This window comes from Cuculus canorus, chromosome 9 (genome assembly GCF_017976375.1).
Source record: "Cuculus canorus isolate bCucCan1 chromosome 9, bCucCan1.pri, whole genome shotgun sequence".
Lineage (NCBI taxonomy): Eukaryota > Metazoa > Chordata > Aves > Cuculiformes > Cuculidae > Cuculus > Cuculus canorus.
This window is the reverse complement of record NC_071409.1, coordinates 21,996,961-22,016,959: the sequence shown is the minus strand read 5'-3', so window position 1 is coordinate 22,016,959 and position 19,999 is coordinate 21,996,961. Positions and strand designations below refer to the sequence as shown.

General features: G+C 37.1%; 2 protein-coding genes across 9 annotated transcripts in view; one reads left to right on the top strand and one right to left on the bottom strand.

The window, feature by feature from the left end:
• Positions 1-19,999, top strand: part of LOC128853012 (translation initiation factor IF-2-like) — a 155,762-nt gene that overhangs the window by 124,094 nt on the left and 11,669 nt on the right. For 3 of the 5 annotated variants that reach the window (XR_008451214.1, XR_008451215.1, XR_008451213.1), the window contains one exon: positions 8,349-8,442. The gene's annotated coding sequence lies outside the window, so the exon portion shown is untranslated. Of the gene's footprint in view, positions 1-5,215; positions 6,949-8,348; positions 8,443-10,451; positions 11,735-19,999 lie in introns of those variants that run through there. The other 2 variants (XR_008451216.1, XR_008451217.1) reach the window with 2 other exon arrangements.
• BCHE (butyrylcholinesterase) overlaps positions 4,898-19,999 on the bottom strand; it is a 51,469-nt gene continuing 36,367 nt past the window's right edge. For 2 of the 4 annotated variants that reach the window (XM_054074288.1, XM_009558155.2), the window contains exons 3-4: positions 11,745-11,911; positions 4,898-5,208 (exon numbers count right to left, since the gene is read on the bottom strand). In XM_054074288.1, coding sequence (XP_053930263.1) covers positions 5,081-5,208; positions 11,745-11,911 — 295 coding nt within the window. In that variant the 3' untranslated portion in view covers positions 4,898-5,080. Of the gene's footprint in view, positions 5,209-8,063; positions 8,171-9,056; positions 9,136-11,744; positions 11,912-19,999 lie in introns of those variants that run through there. The other 2 variants (XM_054074290.1, XM_054074289.1) reach the window with 2 other exon arrangements.

Genomic DNA, 19,999 nt, shown 5'->3' with positions numbered 1-19,999 from the left:
GTGAAGACCAAAAAGATACACATTGAAAGTACCAAACCAGTAACATGTAAACCTCCATCTCCATGTTGTTTACAGACATTGCAAACATACTGTGGAGAGGCAACTGCTGATGAACCTATATTTATATGTATGTACGTATGTGTGCATGGATGCATATTCTCTAAGAGACGCATCATTTTAAAGCAATGGTCCTCTCAGCTCTAGAATAGAGTAAAGGTTGTCAGATATTAACTGTGTTCAAAATACTTCTCGTGGGTCCCAAAGATACAGTATTCAACAGTCTCACATTTTCTGGTTTGCTAGAGATATTTTTTAAAAACATCCTTTTTTTCACCCTCATAAAGCTGCAATCACCTGGCAATAGAAAACCCACTTAGAACCTTAGATGAAGACAAATAAAACCAAAACAATGAAATACTAGTAATTCAGCCAGGAACCTTTGGGTTTTGGTTTTGTATTTTGTTTTGTGTTTTTTTTTTCTCCTGATGTATTCTTGTTCCCATTGCACCCAGAGTAAATCAACACACACCTGCACATATCTGCTACACAGGTGCTTGGTTTCATATTTAGTGTCCAGCCAAAGGCAGTCGGAGTTTTTGGTAAATGCGCATAGATTCATGACTTGGAAGAGAAACGACAGTGATAAAGTAGTCAGCTGGCAATAGCAGTTTTCATAGCAGCCCCTAAGCCTGAGCCAAACCTGCCGATCTCATTCCTCACCCCATATTCTGAATCCCTGTCACATTCCTAAACTTATTTTGCAATTCAGTGGGAGGATTTTTGGCTGGAGCTAGCGGAACAGAGATACTTAGTACCTCCGTGTACAGTATTCAGTCCTATAATCGTTGATCATTCTGAGGCAGAAGTGTTTGTGTGTAGGATTTGGTGTTTTTAATTTTTCCTTGCGGGGATCCCCCTCCCTGCCTTAGTGTTTGGGGATTTTTTTTTCCCCCTTGGTGATTTTTCCCTCCTCCCACTGCTCCTAACTGGAGTGGAAGGAAAGGCAAGAGCCCTCTGTGGACAAGCTGGCATTTGGCAGTGGTAGCACAGGCTGCTCTTTAGTAGCTGGACATGCTGCAGGTGTCACTGAAGTACGGTGACATTTATTATGTCCCTCTAAATAGCTGCTGCTGATGTTGCAGAACTGGTGCTGAGCCAGTAGAAATGCATGTACCATAATCAGGCCTGAGAAGACAACATTATGATGTTGACAGAGACAAATATATTTTTCTGCACCGCCAATATCACGTTCAGATTAGTCTCTGTGATATCTGCATGTGACAATGGGCCAAATCACTTGCCGATGATCTGTTGTGTTAATAACATTAGAGAGGCCTACAGAGGTCATATTAAGTTTATATATTACAAAATATATATACATTTTTCTGACACTTCCATCAGTTTGTCATAATCTAAGATAATTTCACGTCCAATGCTCTACTTGGAATAATAAAAAAAAGGCACTTATATTCCTTATGTTGCAAAGATACCTTCCCAGCTATGAGCCGATAGAGATTTGCCTCCACTCCTTGCTATTAAGAGGTGCATATGAGTTATCTATTCATGAAGATCTAAATAGGGCACATATATCTATGCATTTATAGAGCAGTAATCTCTCCTCTATAAATAGTCTGAGCCTCTAGTGACCAAAGAGGGCCAAAAAGCCAGGCTTCCACTTAAGCAGAAATACGTCGTTATCATTATGATAAACCCAGAGCAATGGCCAGGGCTTAAGAGAGCAAAGTCTGAGCACCTATCCCAAAAAATCCAAGCTAGGAGTGTAAAATCTGCAATTGGGAGGAAGCCTGCAAACCTTGGGGGAGTTGGGAGGAGCAGTTAGTTCTGCTAGAGACAGCTTCTGGGGTCTGAGACCCCTATGCAAGGCCAGAAAGTTTCAAACTTGGTTAGCCCAGCTGTAGAGATATATCCTAGACCTAGACCAGGGTGCCCTACACCAGTACCCTGAACATCACAACTCCTGGTTTTGATGCTCCAGCAGCAGCACAACAGTTATTTCACTCCAATAATGCTTAACGTTACTTAAACCTCATCTAACCCAAATTTCGCTAGACAAAACATTTAAATGCAAAACCTGGTGGTGTTAATTAAACAGAGTTTAGCTGGGAAAATTCTGACTTCAGCCCTCTTATGACTATCACTAAAATAGGTGTGAAATGTATGTAATTTAATCAGTATGCTGTTAGCTTATAAATTTAATGACAACCGGTTGCAGTTCAATTTATTATAATCTTTCAGCAACTCCGGGACTAAATTCAGAATGCTTGTTTTGGATACCAAGAATGGTAAGAAAGAATCAACACACTTTCTCTGGTTTCACAGAGAAACCTTGGTTTCTTGCTTCTTTTCAGAAAAAAAGACCCAACATTAATTAACAATATCACCTCTTCACTAAGATCTGGGTGAGATATGCCCCTAATAAGTAATCATCATTTTAAGCAATGACGGTAGCCTCAATTTCCAGCCTATTTGTTTGACCTTTAGTTTAGAACTACTCACAATGGGGACTAGTCTTTTTTTACTCTTCATTGCTTTAGACATTTACAGCCAAGACTTTCCTTTTTTTGCGTGAGTGTGATATGAATATATGATTACATGATATATTGATTTTATATGAATGATAAATGGAGATATTATTTCCCAGCACATGAAAAAAAGCTAGTAATTTGTTCACACCAAGAAAATCAGTAAAATCACAGTTAAAAAAGTCGTTTAACATTTCTTTTGTTCAGCTTTTATTTCCTCTTCCCTCCATTCTTCTTCCTCCTTTAGAACATCACAGGCTTGGTATGCACACTGTAGAAAGTATATTAGTCTTCAAATAGACCTTATACATCCTCACTCAGAGCACGTACAGACAAAGGATACCCTCCCAGCAAAATATTTTATGAAATTCTCTGCAATCCACCCTTCCCAAAGGTTATTTGTACATTTTAATTAGCTCAGCGGTTTTTGTTTGTTTGGTTGGTTGGTTTTTTCCTTTCCCATTGATTAGACTGGTTAGACAGATAAATAGTGAGATATAGTAAAAAGAGGATATCAAACCCAACAAATGCTGCTTCTAAATTTGCGCAGGTGTTGCTGGTGCTGTCAAGGCTAACAGTGGCAGATCAGCCCTCAACGTTTCTAGGAAGTGGACCACAGAAATAAAATAGGGAGTGCCGGAACAGGTTCCACAATGGACAGACAGTCCTGTGGCTTTTTCAGTAGCTCATCACTGGCATGAGGAATATCTGATAAATACCCAAAACACTATAGACTTACAAAGCTCTCCATGCAACAATTAATAGCGGTAACTATGCTAATGTACGTAGTTAGCTAATTACCTGCGGTATAAACATGAAGTAGTGCATAAAGAAGGCTTATTAATCCCAGAAAATTTCAGGTTTTAATCAGCTTGCTTAAATATAACTAGGTTTTTTTGATTGTGCAGGTTTGATCATAGTTTTTGGAAATACTGTGCTAAACGTAGTCCTCCTAACTTAGAAAAAAATTATAGACTCTTTGAAATAGCTGAAAAGATGACAAGCCATCTTGCAGAATTTGGCCTTTCTGCAAAAATAAGTCTTTTCAGTGTAAGGATCCTGTGTGGTCAAACTGATTGCCAGAAAGTGAACACTCTGTTCATTATCTAGATCTCTTCAGTCTACTCAATTCAAGAAGGAATATTACAAGTGCTTGCCATCACTAGAACAGAAAATAGATGCACTGAAATGCTATTACTAGCACATTTACAGAAAGGTTCAGTATAATTTATTTATGAGATGTGTTGTTGCTTTTAGATACTCCCTATGTTTATCAAATTTTTGGCATTTATTCTTTCTAGCTGGGCTGGTGAAAAGAAGCCAATTAAGGTGGTGTACAGGTATGCAACTTCCAGAAACAGACCAGTAAGAGGAATTATCCAAGGCTTTTTTTAGAAGCTTCTAATGGATTCAACTGAAGGGGATCCGGGAGATGCCCACTGGCATGGCAACCAGAGCTGACTTGACCATGTCAAAGAGTTGGGTCCTACCCACCAAGGCCACAATGTTCCTTAGCAGTGATATCCTTCCCCAGGAGGAGCAAGGACTTTCTGGCCAGGTCCCACTCTCCTGCAGAGAGAGAGTGCGGTGGCTGAGCAGGGTTTTCATGGTCCATTTCTGGTGAACCTGTTGATGTGCAAGTCGATGCTCTTCTGCAGGTATAAAACCTTGTCCATAATGTTCCAGTAAATGAGGGGTAAGAGGCAAGTAAGAGGAGAGAAGAATATCTTAAGCGGAGCTTACCTCTAGAGCAGAGACTTTTACCAGCTGAAGACATTGCAGGGGGCTGAGCAGGGATCGCTGTGAGTTCATTACTTTGTGAATCTGTATGTCTTTACTCCTTGAAAAATGAGGGTAGCAGAAGCAGAGGCATCAGATTTTCCTGGCTCGTTTTCCTATTGCACTTGCAGACCGAGTGCCAATGATTTAGGCCTCCCATATATAGTTTGAATATTCTCCTGCTACGGCTTTGTCCTACAGATTTGGCCATAAAGAGGCAATGATTTGGGTTTTATTTGCAGTCTTAAAACTTTTTGGTCTAACAAGCAAATATTGTGTATGTCCAGCAAATTTATTATCCCTTTATGTTTATGTCAATTAAATTATGTCTGAAGCAAGGTTTAAGTGCACTGACACTGCAATTAAATATCAAACACGATTGTGTTTTGCATGGCAATACTGTAAAACACAGCTATTTATATTTAAAATAAAAATCCATTTTTCTATAACAGATTACATTGTTACTTTGAAGTGTGAATTTAAGCAGTTCGTGTTTATAATAATATGTACATCATTAATCTTCAGACTTTAATCTCCATAGTCCTATTTAACAGAGTGAAGCTTCAAAGGGTACAGATGCCTTATATTGTTTATTTAGATATGAGGTAAAATATAAATGAAAGATCTGGGGAATCAAAATTATATCCATAACATTTTCTTGATCTGCATAACACATTTAATGCTAGATGTGTTAGAAAGCTACCTGTATATTTGACTTGATGAACAGTGATACAGACATACTGGAAAGGGTAAACATATTAATTAGAGCTTGCACATCTCTCCTTCTTGCTAGCGTAATCATTAAATTGATTTTTCCAGTCTGACATGTAATTGTTCCAACGATGGAATCCTGCTTTCCACTCTCGTTCTGCTTCGTCAATGTTTTCTGTAAAACATGAAATGGGTTACATTAATCTATATTTGAATCTCTTTATATGGTAATTGAAAAATAGTTTTGATTATCAATGTCATTTGATGCAAATACATTATAGGATGGTCTTTTGCCTCTTTTCTTAAACCTGGAATGACCGAAAATTCATTCATTTGGTTAAATACTTTAGGTTTAAATCAGGAAAGAAGGACTGCAAAGATATCTGGCACACTGCAGGGCAATAAATATACTTATGTATGAGGGTTTTGCTTTTGGACAGCACTTCTGTCCATCAGATTTGTCATTTTAAATCTGTCTTTTAAAAAAGATATCCTTAAAATATTACTTTGATTCACTATACAATACAGTGAAACCTGCTTACCCTGAAGGGTACGATATGCAAACTGAGATAGTTGCATGTAAAGATACAGTGAAATCACAGCTTTTTTCAAGGCAACAACATTAGTTTCAATGGATAGCCATGATTTCACCCTGTTGTGGAATAAATCCACATGTTTAATGTGTAAGGGGAACAAATTTGGGGAAAGATACTGTAAAATGTGCACTATGTCAATAAGAAACAATCTTCTCTCTTACTTTCATTCTAGTCTATAAAGCATTTGCCAACTAACCCTGTGTCTCAAGGCAATATTTATTGCTAAATTTGCTAAAGGCATCAAAGCAGAGGGTGAGGATGAGAAAAGTAATAAAAATATATAATTTTACAAGGTTTCCAACATATTTTACAGACGGGGATCACTTCCTCAAGTCCCCAAAGGCAGTTAAAGTTGGGGAGAAATGCAGTGACCTTGCAGGAATAACCCACACAACAACTAAAGGAAAGACAGCATATGTAGGCTGTATCATCTACTGTGGATTATTATTTTGGATCAGTTGTAGACTTTTTCTTAACGTTTAGAAATCATTTATGGTCTATGACTGCCTTTGTTTATTCTGAACCTAATTATCTCACAGTCCCATATTGACATAGCTTGGTTACAAAAAATTTGGTAATTACGTTCGTGAGATAACAGTTCCATGGTTTCTTTATGCTCTTTTGACATTATGTTCTGCTGCAGCAAAACACAGGCCCTTTCCCTCCATAAAGACACCCCTTTCCCCCTTTGGCTGATTTGCCAACACTGTAAGCTTAACTGGTTATGTGAAAATGAAATACTTTTGTGTTTTACACATCAGTAGAGAAAATGTTGTGGAAAGAGGGTTAACAGATTCAGAGATTTAGTCTGGAGAAGCATACAGTAATTTGGTTGCTTCTCTGCAGTTCAGCTCAACATTTCCAAACCTTTTTGATCTGGAAATCCAGATGGCAATTTAATGAGACTTTGAAATGAGATTTACATTACTTCTTGGTTTCAGTGAGACCGGAAATAAAGCCAAGATACTTTTTCTTGGGGAAGTCCTCTATTTTAGCTTGTAGTCAAAAGGGGAATTGTGATAAACAAATATAGGAAAAAATATTAAATTTTACCACACTCCTCTCCCTCAGTCCAAAGATGTAAATATCAGAAATCAAAGAAAAGGTAAGATTTTTTTTTTAATTTTTCTGCAGGCCACAATTGCTATTAACTCTAAGAGGATTTGTACATATTGGCAACCATAGAACCATGTTTTGATTACCAAGTGATGAAGACATTACTCACAGAACTGTAAGGAGAATACATGCACGACATTTTATTTTTCTGGCTCTAAGAACCTGACTTTGCACATTTATTAAAGATGTAGTCAAGGTTTCAGGTAAAGCCATATTTCCCTCAAATGTCAAATGTATTGATAATTTAGCATATGAACCGCTATTGGTATTATTTGGAGGAAAAAGTGCCTCAACTGTATTTCTTGTTTTATTCTTGACTATGGGTATCTAGTTTTATTTATTCAGGCAAAGTCTCCACTTATGGATTTAAAAAAAATACTTGTTCCTTCTTTAATTATTCTGGTTTAGATAGGCTTGAATTCTGCCCAAAGACTTTAGAAACTGGAATACCTCTACCATATAGACATCTTCAATTAAAAGTCACTGTTCTAGAGTATAAATCATGAGGCATTTCAATGCTTCTTAAAGAACATGGTGAAGAAATGAGTCAGCTAGAGAAAGTAAACTACTAGAAATTTAGAGTAGCCATCATTATGAATCTAAAGACAAAAGGGGGAAGGAAAACACTGAAATAAGAATTTGAACCCCATTTGTTTGCTTTTTCAGTGATAAGATCCAAATTAAAGTCACAAGTCAATGCATCCCATTATCCTCAACATCATCAATCTCTCTGAAGCAACCACCCATGACTTAGATGAGCTGACAGCTAGAAGGCAAAAAAAAAAAGATTAGAGAATTCAACTTGACCAATAATTACAGCTCAGAGTACTGGGTTACTAAGGTGCATTGCAGTACTCTGGAAGTCAGCTAACAATAAAGTGAGGTTATTTTGTTATATGCAGTCATTTAGACAATTGCAAACTTTATAGTAATACCAATTAGCCTAATGCAAAGCACAGGGAAGTTTATAATGAATAAAGGGGAGGTGTCAGTGGGCAATGAATTATACCTTAGTGCTCTGAAAGGTCCTATTTTAATGGACCAAAAAACCAAAAGTTTTATTTTGATTCTTTGGCAGTGTCAGTGCAGACAGACGGCATTTCTTTTCTTTTCTTTTCACACAGGCATATAGCCCTTACTTTAGTAGAATCACAGCAAAGTTAAATTTAGGTCCATATCATCATCTGTTGAACTGCTAGATGTGTCAATAAAGTGCTAATCTTAAATGTATTTTTGTGGTATTAAGGTTGGGACAAAAGCCATATAGCTGTTATGATATAGTATAATTAATAAACGGTGACAAGTCAGAATTAAAATTTCTCTCATGACCAGCTCATAAACGTGGGTACCTGAAAATTTCTTGATTCATTATTATGATAACTGCTACAAGTTCCTCTATGCTGTAGATTCTCACGGTGATAGTTTCTACATACATATTCAGAAAGGAGAAAACAAATAGTATCCATATATCAGTATCTCTATTCCATGCTCTTTAATCATACAGTTTGTTCTTTAATCACACCCATTTTTAACTGTAATAGTGTATTTGTTTTCATATGTATTCTAAAGACATTTAATTTTTATTTTCTTCTTCCAAAAGCAGAGCTTTCTGGGACCTGAAATATTGTAAACGCTGTTTTCTCTCCTATGGCCTGGAATGCAAGGTATTGGAGCTAGAAAGAAATCAGATTGTTAAGGTATGTTAAGGTGCAGTGACCATACTCTGACTTCACTGGCAGGTGCGGTAGTTTCGTTGAGGCTACTTTTGACTATTTCAATTTTCTGCATGAATGATGAGCGCAGCATCTAACTCTGGAAACTGAAGACTAATTCTGATGGTGTATTTTCTAATTAGTCAATTTTTAATATTCTTACTACCTTAAGCATTTAGTTCTATAGAGTCCAGATACTATCTGGAGGATCACAGTGAAAACAACTGTTTTGTTTATTCACTGGTGAAGAGGCTGAAGTTTTGTCTGTCTCTACATTCAAAAAATTGTATTGCTGTTTTAAAATATAACGTATTTATATTAGCTACTTTGATGTTTGATTTGTCTGTAGATGATATACAATGCAATGGTATCAAATAAAATAGAAAATGTATTATGTGTATTAGGCACTCTAACATAATAATGGAACAAAAATTGAAATCTTTGCTGCTTGCAGTTTTCTATAATCAGGAGGAAACGGGCATATAAAAATAGTTAGGGCTCTAGATGCATTAAAGACTGTGTTAAGGAGGCAGAGTCTAACATAGATGCTTTTATAATTAACATATGATTGCTCTAAAAGCTACTTAAGAGTCACTTACAGTTTACTGTCCCTCTGGTGTGTTTCTTTTAGAAGCAGTCATCAGAAAAAGTTCCGGTGATTGGCCCGGTGCTCACACCCTTGAATGAAATATTAAATGCTAAATGCTCCCAGCTTGTCTTAGGATGAGTGGAAATAGAGGGTATTTTTATAGCCTTTGCAATAGGGTTGAAATCCGTATTGAAATTTTGTCTAGTTGGAATGAAGAGCGCACGAAAATCATATCTAACTCTGGTTCATCTGGCTAGTTATTATTATTGAACTAGATGTGAAACTACACGTTTTGATTCATGTCTTCAACTATATATTTTTATACCGAAATTGAGGTGGAAGAGGTTGAGAACTATTCCAAATCATACAAACTAGTCTAGAGGTATGAAGGTCAGTATTTTATATATGGCTGTTACTGTTGCGTCAGTGAGTGAAGCTCATTTTTTTCTTATTAGCTTTCTCAATCCATAACCATTACAATTTTTATTGGAACCTATCTGGTTGCTTGAGGAAACTGGAAAATATCTAACCAGGAAGACGGCTTGGACTAAATACTTTCCTCTCTCATATATTTAAGTGCCTCAAGGAACCTGTCTTACCCTGCCTGTTATGGGAACAGCCTTGCTCAGATGCTGAACACATTTATAGCTGGGCGGTACCTGCCAAGAAGAACTCAAGGGAGTAGCAAGGCTTGTGTCAGGAGTGGATTAGTACCTAAATAAGTGGTTCATTACCAAGCACATTCATGTCAAGTTCTGACCACTTGGCACAATGAGCAATCTTGCAATTTCTGCAAAATCAGTCTGTTTGATTGTCCTCTTCAGGTTCTAAAGGATGTAATTCCATTTTGCCTATCTGAACCCAACTTCGACTATAACTTGCAATAATGGCAACATAAAATTCCCTTACTTCTTCTCTGTCATCTTATATCGTAATAAAGCAACTTTCTTTTTCTAAGAATATTTCAATGGAAGAATTATAGAAGGTAGACCTTCATAAAATATGGGAATATATGTATTTGTAGCATGCACAGTCCTTTGGGCATAAAAGGAGATAGGAAATGCAAAATGATAGTTCATTCAAGAGAATTGATACAATATAAAGTATTCTATCATGTTTGTAAGCGGAACCTTAAATGTTTCTTTGTCAGAATTGTATAAGATTTTACGGGGAAAATAAATATAAAACCATAATATTTCTGTTACCATATTTAAAGGAATGATAGATAGGACAAAGCAGCACTACTAGACAACATTGTTGTCTCTTTTCTATATTAGAGTCCAGACATCATGATTCTTTCCTTTTTGCTAAGAATATATGCAGGAATTTCTTTTGATTAAATTATGTAAATTTATGTTGTAAATTACTGAATAAGGCAAAGTGATGTATTTATGTCCCTTGGCAGATCCAGAGTGTTGCTGCACCATCCCTCACACCACTGGACCATGCAAAGCAACTCTGCTGTCCTGCCAAGATGTGTTGAACTATGCAGGGTGATGTGCTCTTTTCTGCTCCACCACTGAGCATTTTGGTTATGCACAGTCCATTTGTAAGATGCATATTACTCAAAAGAAGTTCACAGCCAGGTTAAAGAAATATTTAAAATAGTTCATTTCTCCTGGCTCAGCATAAAGGGCTTGTCAGAATTTGAGAAACCTCCCTAAAATCTATCCATAATTTGATATACTGTGATTTTAAAATCACAGAGTATGCTTTATAAATTATTCATTTTACCTACTGGTTTTGCTTCTCTTGATTTAATTGAAAAACATCTATTGAATTAAGAGGGGATAAAAGTTGAGCCATTATGCAGTTATAGTCTCAAATGAGGAAGGAATGTGTTATTTCAGAAAGAATCGTCTGTGCACCATGAAAGTTTACATATTTTTAAGACTAACATTCAAACTGGATCTTGCAGAAACCTTGCAAATGAATGGCTGACATTTAAAAATTGTATCTTATTTTTGAATTTAGATTTTTTTTTTAATGTTTTCTCCAGTCAAACTGCAGCATGCGGTTCGAGAGCTGCAAAATCACTTCGTAAAATCCATTCCTTTCAAAGTCAAGAAGCACAAAGACTTGGTCTATTTAGTGGGCTTTGCAAAAACAGTGACATGGGACTTCTAAAGAAAATCTGAGTCCCTTCTGTTCAACTGAGCTTAAAGGTTCAAAGAGCCTGTTATGTTTGTCTGGGTAGCGAAATTTCATAAACCCATTGTATACACAGTCAGGCACCAATAAGTTCTGTTTTGCACAGGCAAATCCTGAAATCTCTTAGTTGTCATCAATGACTGACGCTCTAGAAATAAAACACAAGGCACTCTTATATGAGATGTAGAACAGAATCCCCTTTTGGCAGCAGCAACACACTTAATATCCTCTATGGATTAGCTGCATAATAATACAATCCCACAAATAATAGATAATATAATCCCTATATAACATCCCGCAACACACCTTAGATACATGAGGTTATATAGAACACCTAAAGCCTCCAGAAATCCCAGTGCAAGCAATGCTTTTCTTGCTCTCCCCAGAACCCCAGAAGCAGGCAGTGCTGACCCTGACAAAGGGTAGCTTGGGAACTATGAAAATTCAATTACAAATAAGAATGCAAAGATTTAAAGTATCATGTTAATATTAAGCAAAGGATCATTGCATAAAAGTTATATAAAACCATCTACAAGAGCATTTTTACCTGTCATTTCCAGGACTTTAGGAAAAAAAACATTCCAGAATCGACAAGGCTGAGCACGTAACTTTGTCAGTATCTCTGAAGTGTTGGTGTTTAATGTCAAATATTTTTGTTCAGTAGTAGTGAAGACTGGCCATATCGTTCCATTAGTCAAGGTCCCATTTGGAGTTCTAAATGAGAAAAGAAATGTTTCATCTGGAATGAGAAATTATCTCAGTACATCAATAAAGCATTATTTCTTTTTATTGATAGTTATTTCAGCTTCAGTATGTTAGTTTGGAACTACTGGAATATACTTTTATAAATAACAGGTGAAAAGAGGAAGATTAATTTGATTAAATTTATTTGGAAAAAAAAAAGAAACTTATTTAAGGGGAAAAAGTTAATAAATGACCATACACAAACTACGCTTGTTGAATTTGGAATAATTCAACAAACATACCAACCAACTACTCTCGGACATTGTAGGGATTATGTTTTAATCTGAATGTTGCTGGTTTCTTACGATAGATTGGAATAAGTAGCTCAGATTAAAGCGCAAGTGAAGGTACAGATAATGTATAAACTTCGGATGAGAGCTGTATAGGAGTGAAAATTATTATTCCTCATTAAGAAAGAACCTTTACTCCTTGAAGTATATTGAGTCTTATTAGTAGAGTGCCAAACAAGAACACTCTCAAAGATTTTGGAAACTCTTTATAAAACAAACCCTACATGTTAAAGAATCACAGCTGTTAGTATTAAAATACTTGTGACAAATAGTTATAATAGTATACAATTCATAAAGATCGAGGGACAGGCATTCAGTTTTTCACCTCCAAAAAGGACAAAATGTAGTACTTATGTGAATAGAGAAAAAAATATAATTGGTTCAATATGACAAAATAGAGAAGAATTGCATTAGGGAACAAATGACAGAGAATTTGATTTTTGAGAAAAGAATTAGATTTATACTTTAAACAGTCACAAATTAGCATTACCTCAGAATAGTTTAAGAATACAAATTCCACACCTTATAGCAGTGCAAGCAGAAGGACTTATTTTCTTTTTTAGAAGCTGGGGTTTATTGTAGAACAATAGTATTTGATGATTGTTGGTAGGGTAAATTTAGAATGCTTTTAGGTAAGTTAATTTGGTTTTCTCTATTTTCCTTTTCATCAGAACACTTCCCAGAAGGCATTGGTCAGAGAAGGGTCCAGGGTGGACCCACTTGATTTCTGCTTGCCAGGAGTGGGAATAAGGTGCTGAATATAGATGGGAGCAGTCAGAGCACAAGATTCAGCCACTGAAATAATATCAGCATCTTTTAGTTAATTCAGAACGAATCAAGTCGTTGGCCCATGTTTTAGTATTGTGAACTCTTTGGCATTGGCTGCTTACAGAAACAATGTTAGAGTAAGCGGTTCAGCATTTCATCTCCTGAATTGCTCACTTCTTTACTAATTTTTCTTGACTAATTCAGGTCTGATTAACCTATGGCACCCTTTTTAACTGCACATTTGTTTGTGGATCAGGAGAACGATGACTTAAGCAAAGCTGACTTGCACTTCAGTTCAAGATCAGAACACTAATGGTGCTGTCAGTATTCATTTAACAGCTTTTGTGCGATGAAATAAATCATGACATTCCACATTATAATTTACAGGTGGGGGGATTACAAAATGGCTACAGATGTATTTTACTAAAAATGATTGCAAGAACTGTCAGATGAATGTAGCATTTTGAAACACATGAACCTGCTAATTATGGCATTCTCTTCTCATGCTGGGAAGCATACAGTTCAAAGAAATGTCCAGTAATTTCCTTCTTAGCTCCATTATAAAAAAAATCTCAAGTTAAAAAGTAGCTCCTAGTTACAGCAAAGCAGAGAGATCACAAGAGTATAATTTTTAACTGGTAAGAACAAGTCGTGATTATAACCTTGTTGTCCTATGACAATTACTGTTCATTCTTTCTTGCTAATAACTTCATGATGGGAATTGCAGTGCCCTGAATAAGCTGTAAAACCCTGTTCCTTGCACCAAACTGAAAGTTCAGTAATATTCATACAGAAAATTAAAGTATTGTGAGAAAATCCTTACTGATTCCAGTACAGTGCACAACTTTGTCCATCTCTGGGTGAATGGATAATCTTTGCTTACAGATTATAAGAACTTGCTCCACTGAAAAAAAGAAAGCTCAAAATTTTCAGTCAGTTCCTCTTCAGTATGTTCCATTTTTGTCGACCTCAATACTGTAAATGGGACAAGAATATGTGTCCTTAGAGGCTTGGGCCACTCATCTTCAGGGCAAAACTCTATCATGGGCATTTCTCTTGTCAAATACTAATCACCTTCTTAGATCTCTGTCCATATCTATAAACTTTAGAGAGGAAAGTCCTGAATTTTTTTTTGGAGAAAATGTGAGTTTCTTCATTGAATAGTTTAGAAAGAAGCTAGCTCCTTTTCTACGTATTATTAATGTTTGCAGAGGCAAGCCTTATGGCAATTAAATACAATTATTTGAATTTCTCCCAGCGGAATAGAGCAAGAGAGAAAAACAGCAAAATCCTTGTGTTTAAACTTTGATGTAAACAGAATTTGTTTCATTAGTTCAGCTATTCTTTTCCTTTGCATATAACATGAAGTTATAAGCTGGACTCTTTGTGCTTTTTGATAGAGGTACAGTAGGTCAATAATAGTTAATTATTTTGTTAAGATTTGTCTTTAAGCCAAACTTATTTTCTCAAAACAGAGTATCTTTTTGAGTTCAGACTCCAGTAGAGCCGCTTTCCTGTTCTTCCTTTATATATGTATGTGCTGTCAGTGAAGTTCATGAGCCTTTTCTAATCTTACCATAGAATCAGTGTCCTGAGTTGGAAATGACCCACAAGGATCATCAAGTCCAACTCCTGTCCCTGCACAGGATGACCCCCAAATTCCCACCATGTGTCCTAGGGTGCTGTCCAAATGATCCTTGAATACAGTTTGGCCTATTTACTGCTTTCCTGGGGAGTTTGTTCCAGTTCTCCACCATCTTCTGGGTGAAGAACATTTTTCTAAGGTTCCAACCTCAACCTCCCCTGGCACATCTTCCTGCTATTCCCTCAGGTCCTACAATTGGTCACCAGAGAGAAGAGATCAGTGCCTGCTCCTCCTCTTGTGTCCATTGGAAGCTGCTTGGTATTATTATTACTAAGATCGGGTTCTTTCCTCTTTGGGTATTGTACATCCACCACTGTCAATAATATTTAATTCTCAAGATACGTTTATAGTAAATATGCAAGGTTTGATTTGAGAGTCCCTAATAATATTTTGTCTACTAGATGTTCATCTTCAACAACTTTAAAAAGGAAAAGTTAATTTGTTTTGGATGGAAAATGTAACAACTTAAACACTGTTCTGGTAATCATAATAAACATGCATTACCATTCTCATTAATATGATAAATGTAGCCTGAAATACAATACTAGCTTACTGCACATTTATTTATTGTTACATAGGATTACTTTTTACAGATGGTACACATACACAAAAAAATTATTCATCATCTAAATTCATTTCATGGATGATTACTAAAAAAAAAGTACCTGTAAAATATTCACTTTATTTTTGTGAGTGAAGTCTGAAGAGTTTTCACTCCACTCCGGTATCACCATATAGAAGAGAGAGGCTCTTTAATGCTGTTAGTCATATTTTGATACAGTCCACAAGGAAATTTTTTCTTTCATAAGTCTCTTGAAAAGAGTTTTAGGCATCACTCACCTTCCTAACAAGTGTTTGAAACACTAACTGTACCACAAGCTAGCTTAGATTGTCCCAAGTTTTCACCGTATTCTTGTTTAGGTGCACTATTTGTAAATGCATCAGGTTAACATGCTGTTTGTTTCTCTAGAGGAAAAGAAAAACAAACCCCACATCATTTTAGCTGTCTAACACAGATGAATCATACCAACCCAAACTCACTAAAAGATTCAGAGGCTAAAACATAATTTTACCTCTGGTCCCTGATAGCTCCTTCCTTCAAACAGACTATTTGTTCTGCCTGGCTGAAGCTGTTCATAGACTATCTGAGAGAAAGCATACACTAATTTCACCTGACCAGTGTGTTATTGCTCTTAATTGTCTCTTCAGTTGGTGCTAGCTTTCCTCCGACCCACTCTGAGAAGAGATCAGCAAGCTCATTTGCCTATAGTTCACTCCATGGAGGATTTGCCATCCCTCCCCATCATGTGGAGCAGCGGGAAGGTGGCCTCTCCACGCACAGCCTGCCTCCCTCCTGCCTCCTCCTCCTCATCTCATCAGGGTAGCAGCAACCCCACAGTCACAGACATTTAGTAAAGCAATTTCTTCCTCGGTGCCTTCTGCAGGTTATAACCAGGCTGGCATTCTGCTGGCATGTGTCTCGTTAGCGGAATGAGTTGCCTACTGAGATTAATGAAAAGTTATGATAATGCTGCACCCTCTGCTTCCCCCGTGCAGTAAGAACTGAAATCAAATGGAGACCTGCTTCTCCTCGGTGCAGCCTTATTAGCTGCAACCAGGTTGTAACCACGGATGTTCATTTTCTATTTGGCCCCCCCTTTTCTTTTGAACACCTGGTTTAAAGGGAGGAGAGAGTGAATGTGAGGAGTTTCTTTTAGCGTTCGTGATTGTAGCTATCAGGCAGTACTGGCAATCAGCTGTTTGTCATGGGATGGCATTTTAGAGTGTGTTACCATGGGCACGAGATGACAGGGAGGGGGAATGACCTTAGAATACAACAACAACGATAACACAGTCTCTTGCACATTTTCAACACTGCATTTCGGCATTGTTGAAATACAAAGCCTTTAAGAATTATGGAAATAGTCAATTCAGCATCAAATGAGAAGGATGCTGCAAATGTTTCACCCCAGGGGTAGCTTTGGGACAGTTCTGCACATGTCCACGCTGCGATCGAAACGAGCTGCTGAAACTCACAGATTTGCACCTGGGGTGGCTTCAGAGCAGACGCATGCAGGGTGTCAACAGCACAGCACAGTTTCCACCCCTGCAGACACTTGTGCTTCATCCCAACACATGTATAAAACCTGATAGGAGTGAACATAATTAATAATGTCTTTGTTCTTGTAGAATAGTGAACTGCTTTTTCTGTGGCATTGTGAATTTTGGTTGTGTTGTCTCCTATATACATTTTCTGCCAAGTGAAAGGGAGTACGAATGCACAGGGTAGAGAAACCCAAGGGTTAGGAAAAATTAACAAAAGATAAGAAGACACCAGCTGGGCTATAGTATCAACAGTTGATCCCAGTAAGTGAGGTGCTGGAAGCGTAGTCATGTGGTTTACAACAGAAGCAAAGGTGCCAAACTATCAACCGGTACCACAGGTTAAGCTGTCACTGTGCCACTGGGAAACGTGCATGTTTGTTTTAATGAAGATAGAGGTAAATTAAAAAAAAAAAAAGGTAGCATACTAAGGGCTCCTGGGTAACATCATCATGCAACAGTTCCCCATCAAAGCTCTGGCCTCCAACAGTTTCCTTCCGTGAGGGACAGGCTATGCCAGCCTTCTGTGCTTCTTTCTGCAGTATGGCCAAAGCCTGAGTCCCTCCTGCTGATGCCTCAATCAAGAAGTGATCTCATCGGCTTCAGAGGACTCCCACTGAGAATATCATACAATTTGAAGGAGGGCCACAAGATTTGTATCCTAAACATTTACCTCAGCTTTACAACTGTTTATTAGTGGTTGTGTTGTGTAGAATACCTCCACGAAACAATCTGGCACTAAAGAATACATCAAATTAAATGTCTTTATTTATCTAATCTGAATGGATGTGATGTGACGCTTTGTTCCCCCAACCTGAAAGAAAACATTTCCCTCTTTTTCACTTGGATGGAAGGTCATTCCTAACTAGCAAGAGAGCTGGCAAGGAGCACCAGGCATGCCTCTGCTGCCTCAGACCTCTGAAGAGTCTCTTGCTGCAGAGAGGCTGGAAGTGTTTGCAGGGTTAGTCAGGCAAATGTATCCAGATGTCTCACATAATTTCTAAAGGCCACAATACATGTTATTTATACCTACATTCATTTTCTTGTTGCAATACAACTGCCAGGTTAACAGCAATTTTAGTCTGTGGCGTAGTTCCCAGGGGGAAGACGGAATAGCAACAGTGTGTGTTTGTGTAAGGCTTTGCTCAGATGGTACGATTGGGAGCTTAACAGATACTTTCCAGCCCAGGTCTATTAAAAAGAGGAGCAGATTTTACTGCTAAGTACTGGTTGAATCTTCTCAAACCTTCAAACAATTTAGCTTAATGCCAGTTGCTTCATACCAGGCTATTAGTTTCAGATGACTCACTGTTAAGTAGACACTGGAGAGGACCATGAAGTTGAAGACTCAAAGTCCTTAACCTGAATCCTAGCTATTGGAACAAAGGAAATGAACCTGTTCTGGAAACTTTCCTTAGAAAGGTTAGCAACGGAAGAAATATCTCTAAAACCAACCAAAAACTGTTAACAGTTCTAACATCCCCAGAAACACTAATTCCTTTATAAGCTTTCTGTTCAGAGATTGAGACCTGTGTAATTCTGAATGTCTCTCACTGCACAAATATGTGGATAGCATCTGATGCAGTATCAACATCAATTAGGTCCACCAATGTATGATTCCGTCTAATGAATTTATTCTCAGAGAATTTTAAATTCCAGAACACTTTCCAGTTATCCAGAACATTTTCCTAAATTAGCTAATAGTCTACCACCTACTAAAATTATTTCATGGACTCCCTGAATAAAATCTCTATGTTATGCCAAAATATTTCGCATTCGATCATATACTTTAAGGCTTTTTGTTATTAGAAACTATAAAAGCAAAAATAAGATGATTGAGGCACTTTTCCATTATCCAAAGTATATGAATTGGCCCATCAAGAATAACAAGAGGAAGTGCCTCCCCTACATAAGTGAATGAGTAAGCTGGCACACTATCACTTCATAAACACATATTCTACTTTTGATATCACTGCTGCGACCAGCTGTTGTTCTTTTTACATTATACTGCATGACAAGTTATCTTGTTAGTTTTTATTTAATTAAGACAGTTTTTCAGACTCTTAATCACTGGCCATCCTATCTGTGGAACTGATGTGGTACAAATGCATTGTCACACTTAATATTTTATTTTAAAATATTCTCTCAAGGTCTTTATCTTCTTAGACTAATAGGAAAGACAGAAGCTATCTAATCTATCAGCTGAAAAGGGTGAGTGGTGCCATTTATAATAACAAAGCTCTAAAAACTGCCATACTGAAAGGTGACAACTCAGGCCAGAGTATTGTCAGTCTGTGCAACGCAGGGCGAGTGGAAAGCATCCATGATTAGCTGTATCATACACTAAGCACTCTTGCAGCCTCATGGCATCAACATCCTCAAGATATCAGGTCTGTGCTCCTATGGCACTATGAAGGACTGGGGAACTTAGGAAAATAATAGAATTGATCATGTTTATAAACAGTGTTTTATTTATTAGAATGTAATTCTTGTGAGAAAATAGTAACCAGTTTCTGAAAATCTGTAGTAATTAAAACTTCCTTATCTATTTGTTCCTTAATATAATAAGAAGCAAAAATCATTGGTCCTATTCTGTGACATTCGAGCCTTACTCAGATTCCCATTGTAATGAATGAAAGGACTCATGTGACTGAGTACTAAAAATCTGACAATGGTTGCAGATTGGAATCCTTCAAATTCATTTTCTTAAGCAACTCTTTGTGGGAAGTTCATTATATTCTGTTTTGCTGGGTTCTTACTCACTGATCACACACATGAGCTCATAATTTAGTGACTAGAAAGTGTCCCTGAGCCACAGCAAAAGGAAACTGCCTTGCAAGATGTATCATAGGTAAATATTATTTTTTCTACTGATCCTTGAAGAAACCTGTAGGATCCAGCTGGCATACTTTTCAACTGACAGAAATTGGAGAAGAACTTTTGCAGCCAGGCTTTCTTACACCTTCACAGTCTAAATAAAGCACAGGATATTCCTTCCAGATTCCAACTTGGTGACAGCAGTTGTGTGTTTAAATGACTTAAATGATAAATTATCACAGTATGCTCTATTACAACTGATATCAGTTTCAGAAAATGAAGAAACAAGCTGTTGCTTTTTGGTTTTTTTGGTCATATTGTGTTCTGCTCAAAAGGACCTCATGAAACACTCATCAAGTTGAAATGATTCTTGCTTGTTCATAGTACTTATTTGTGAATTCCTGCTATATATATGGGTTTGACAAGGTTGGTCTT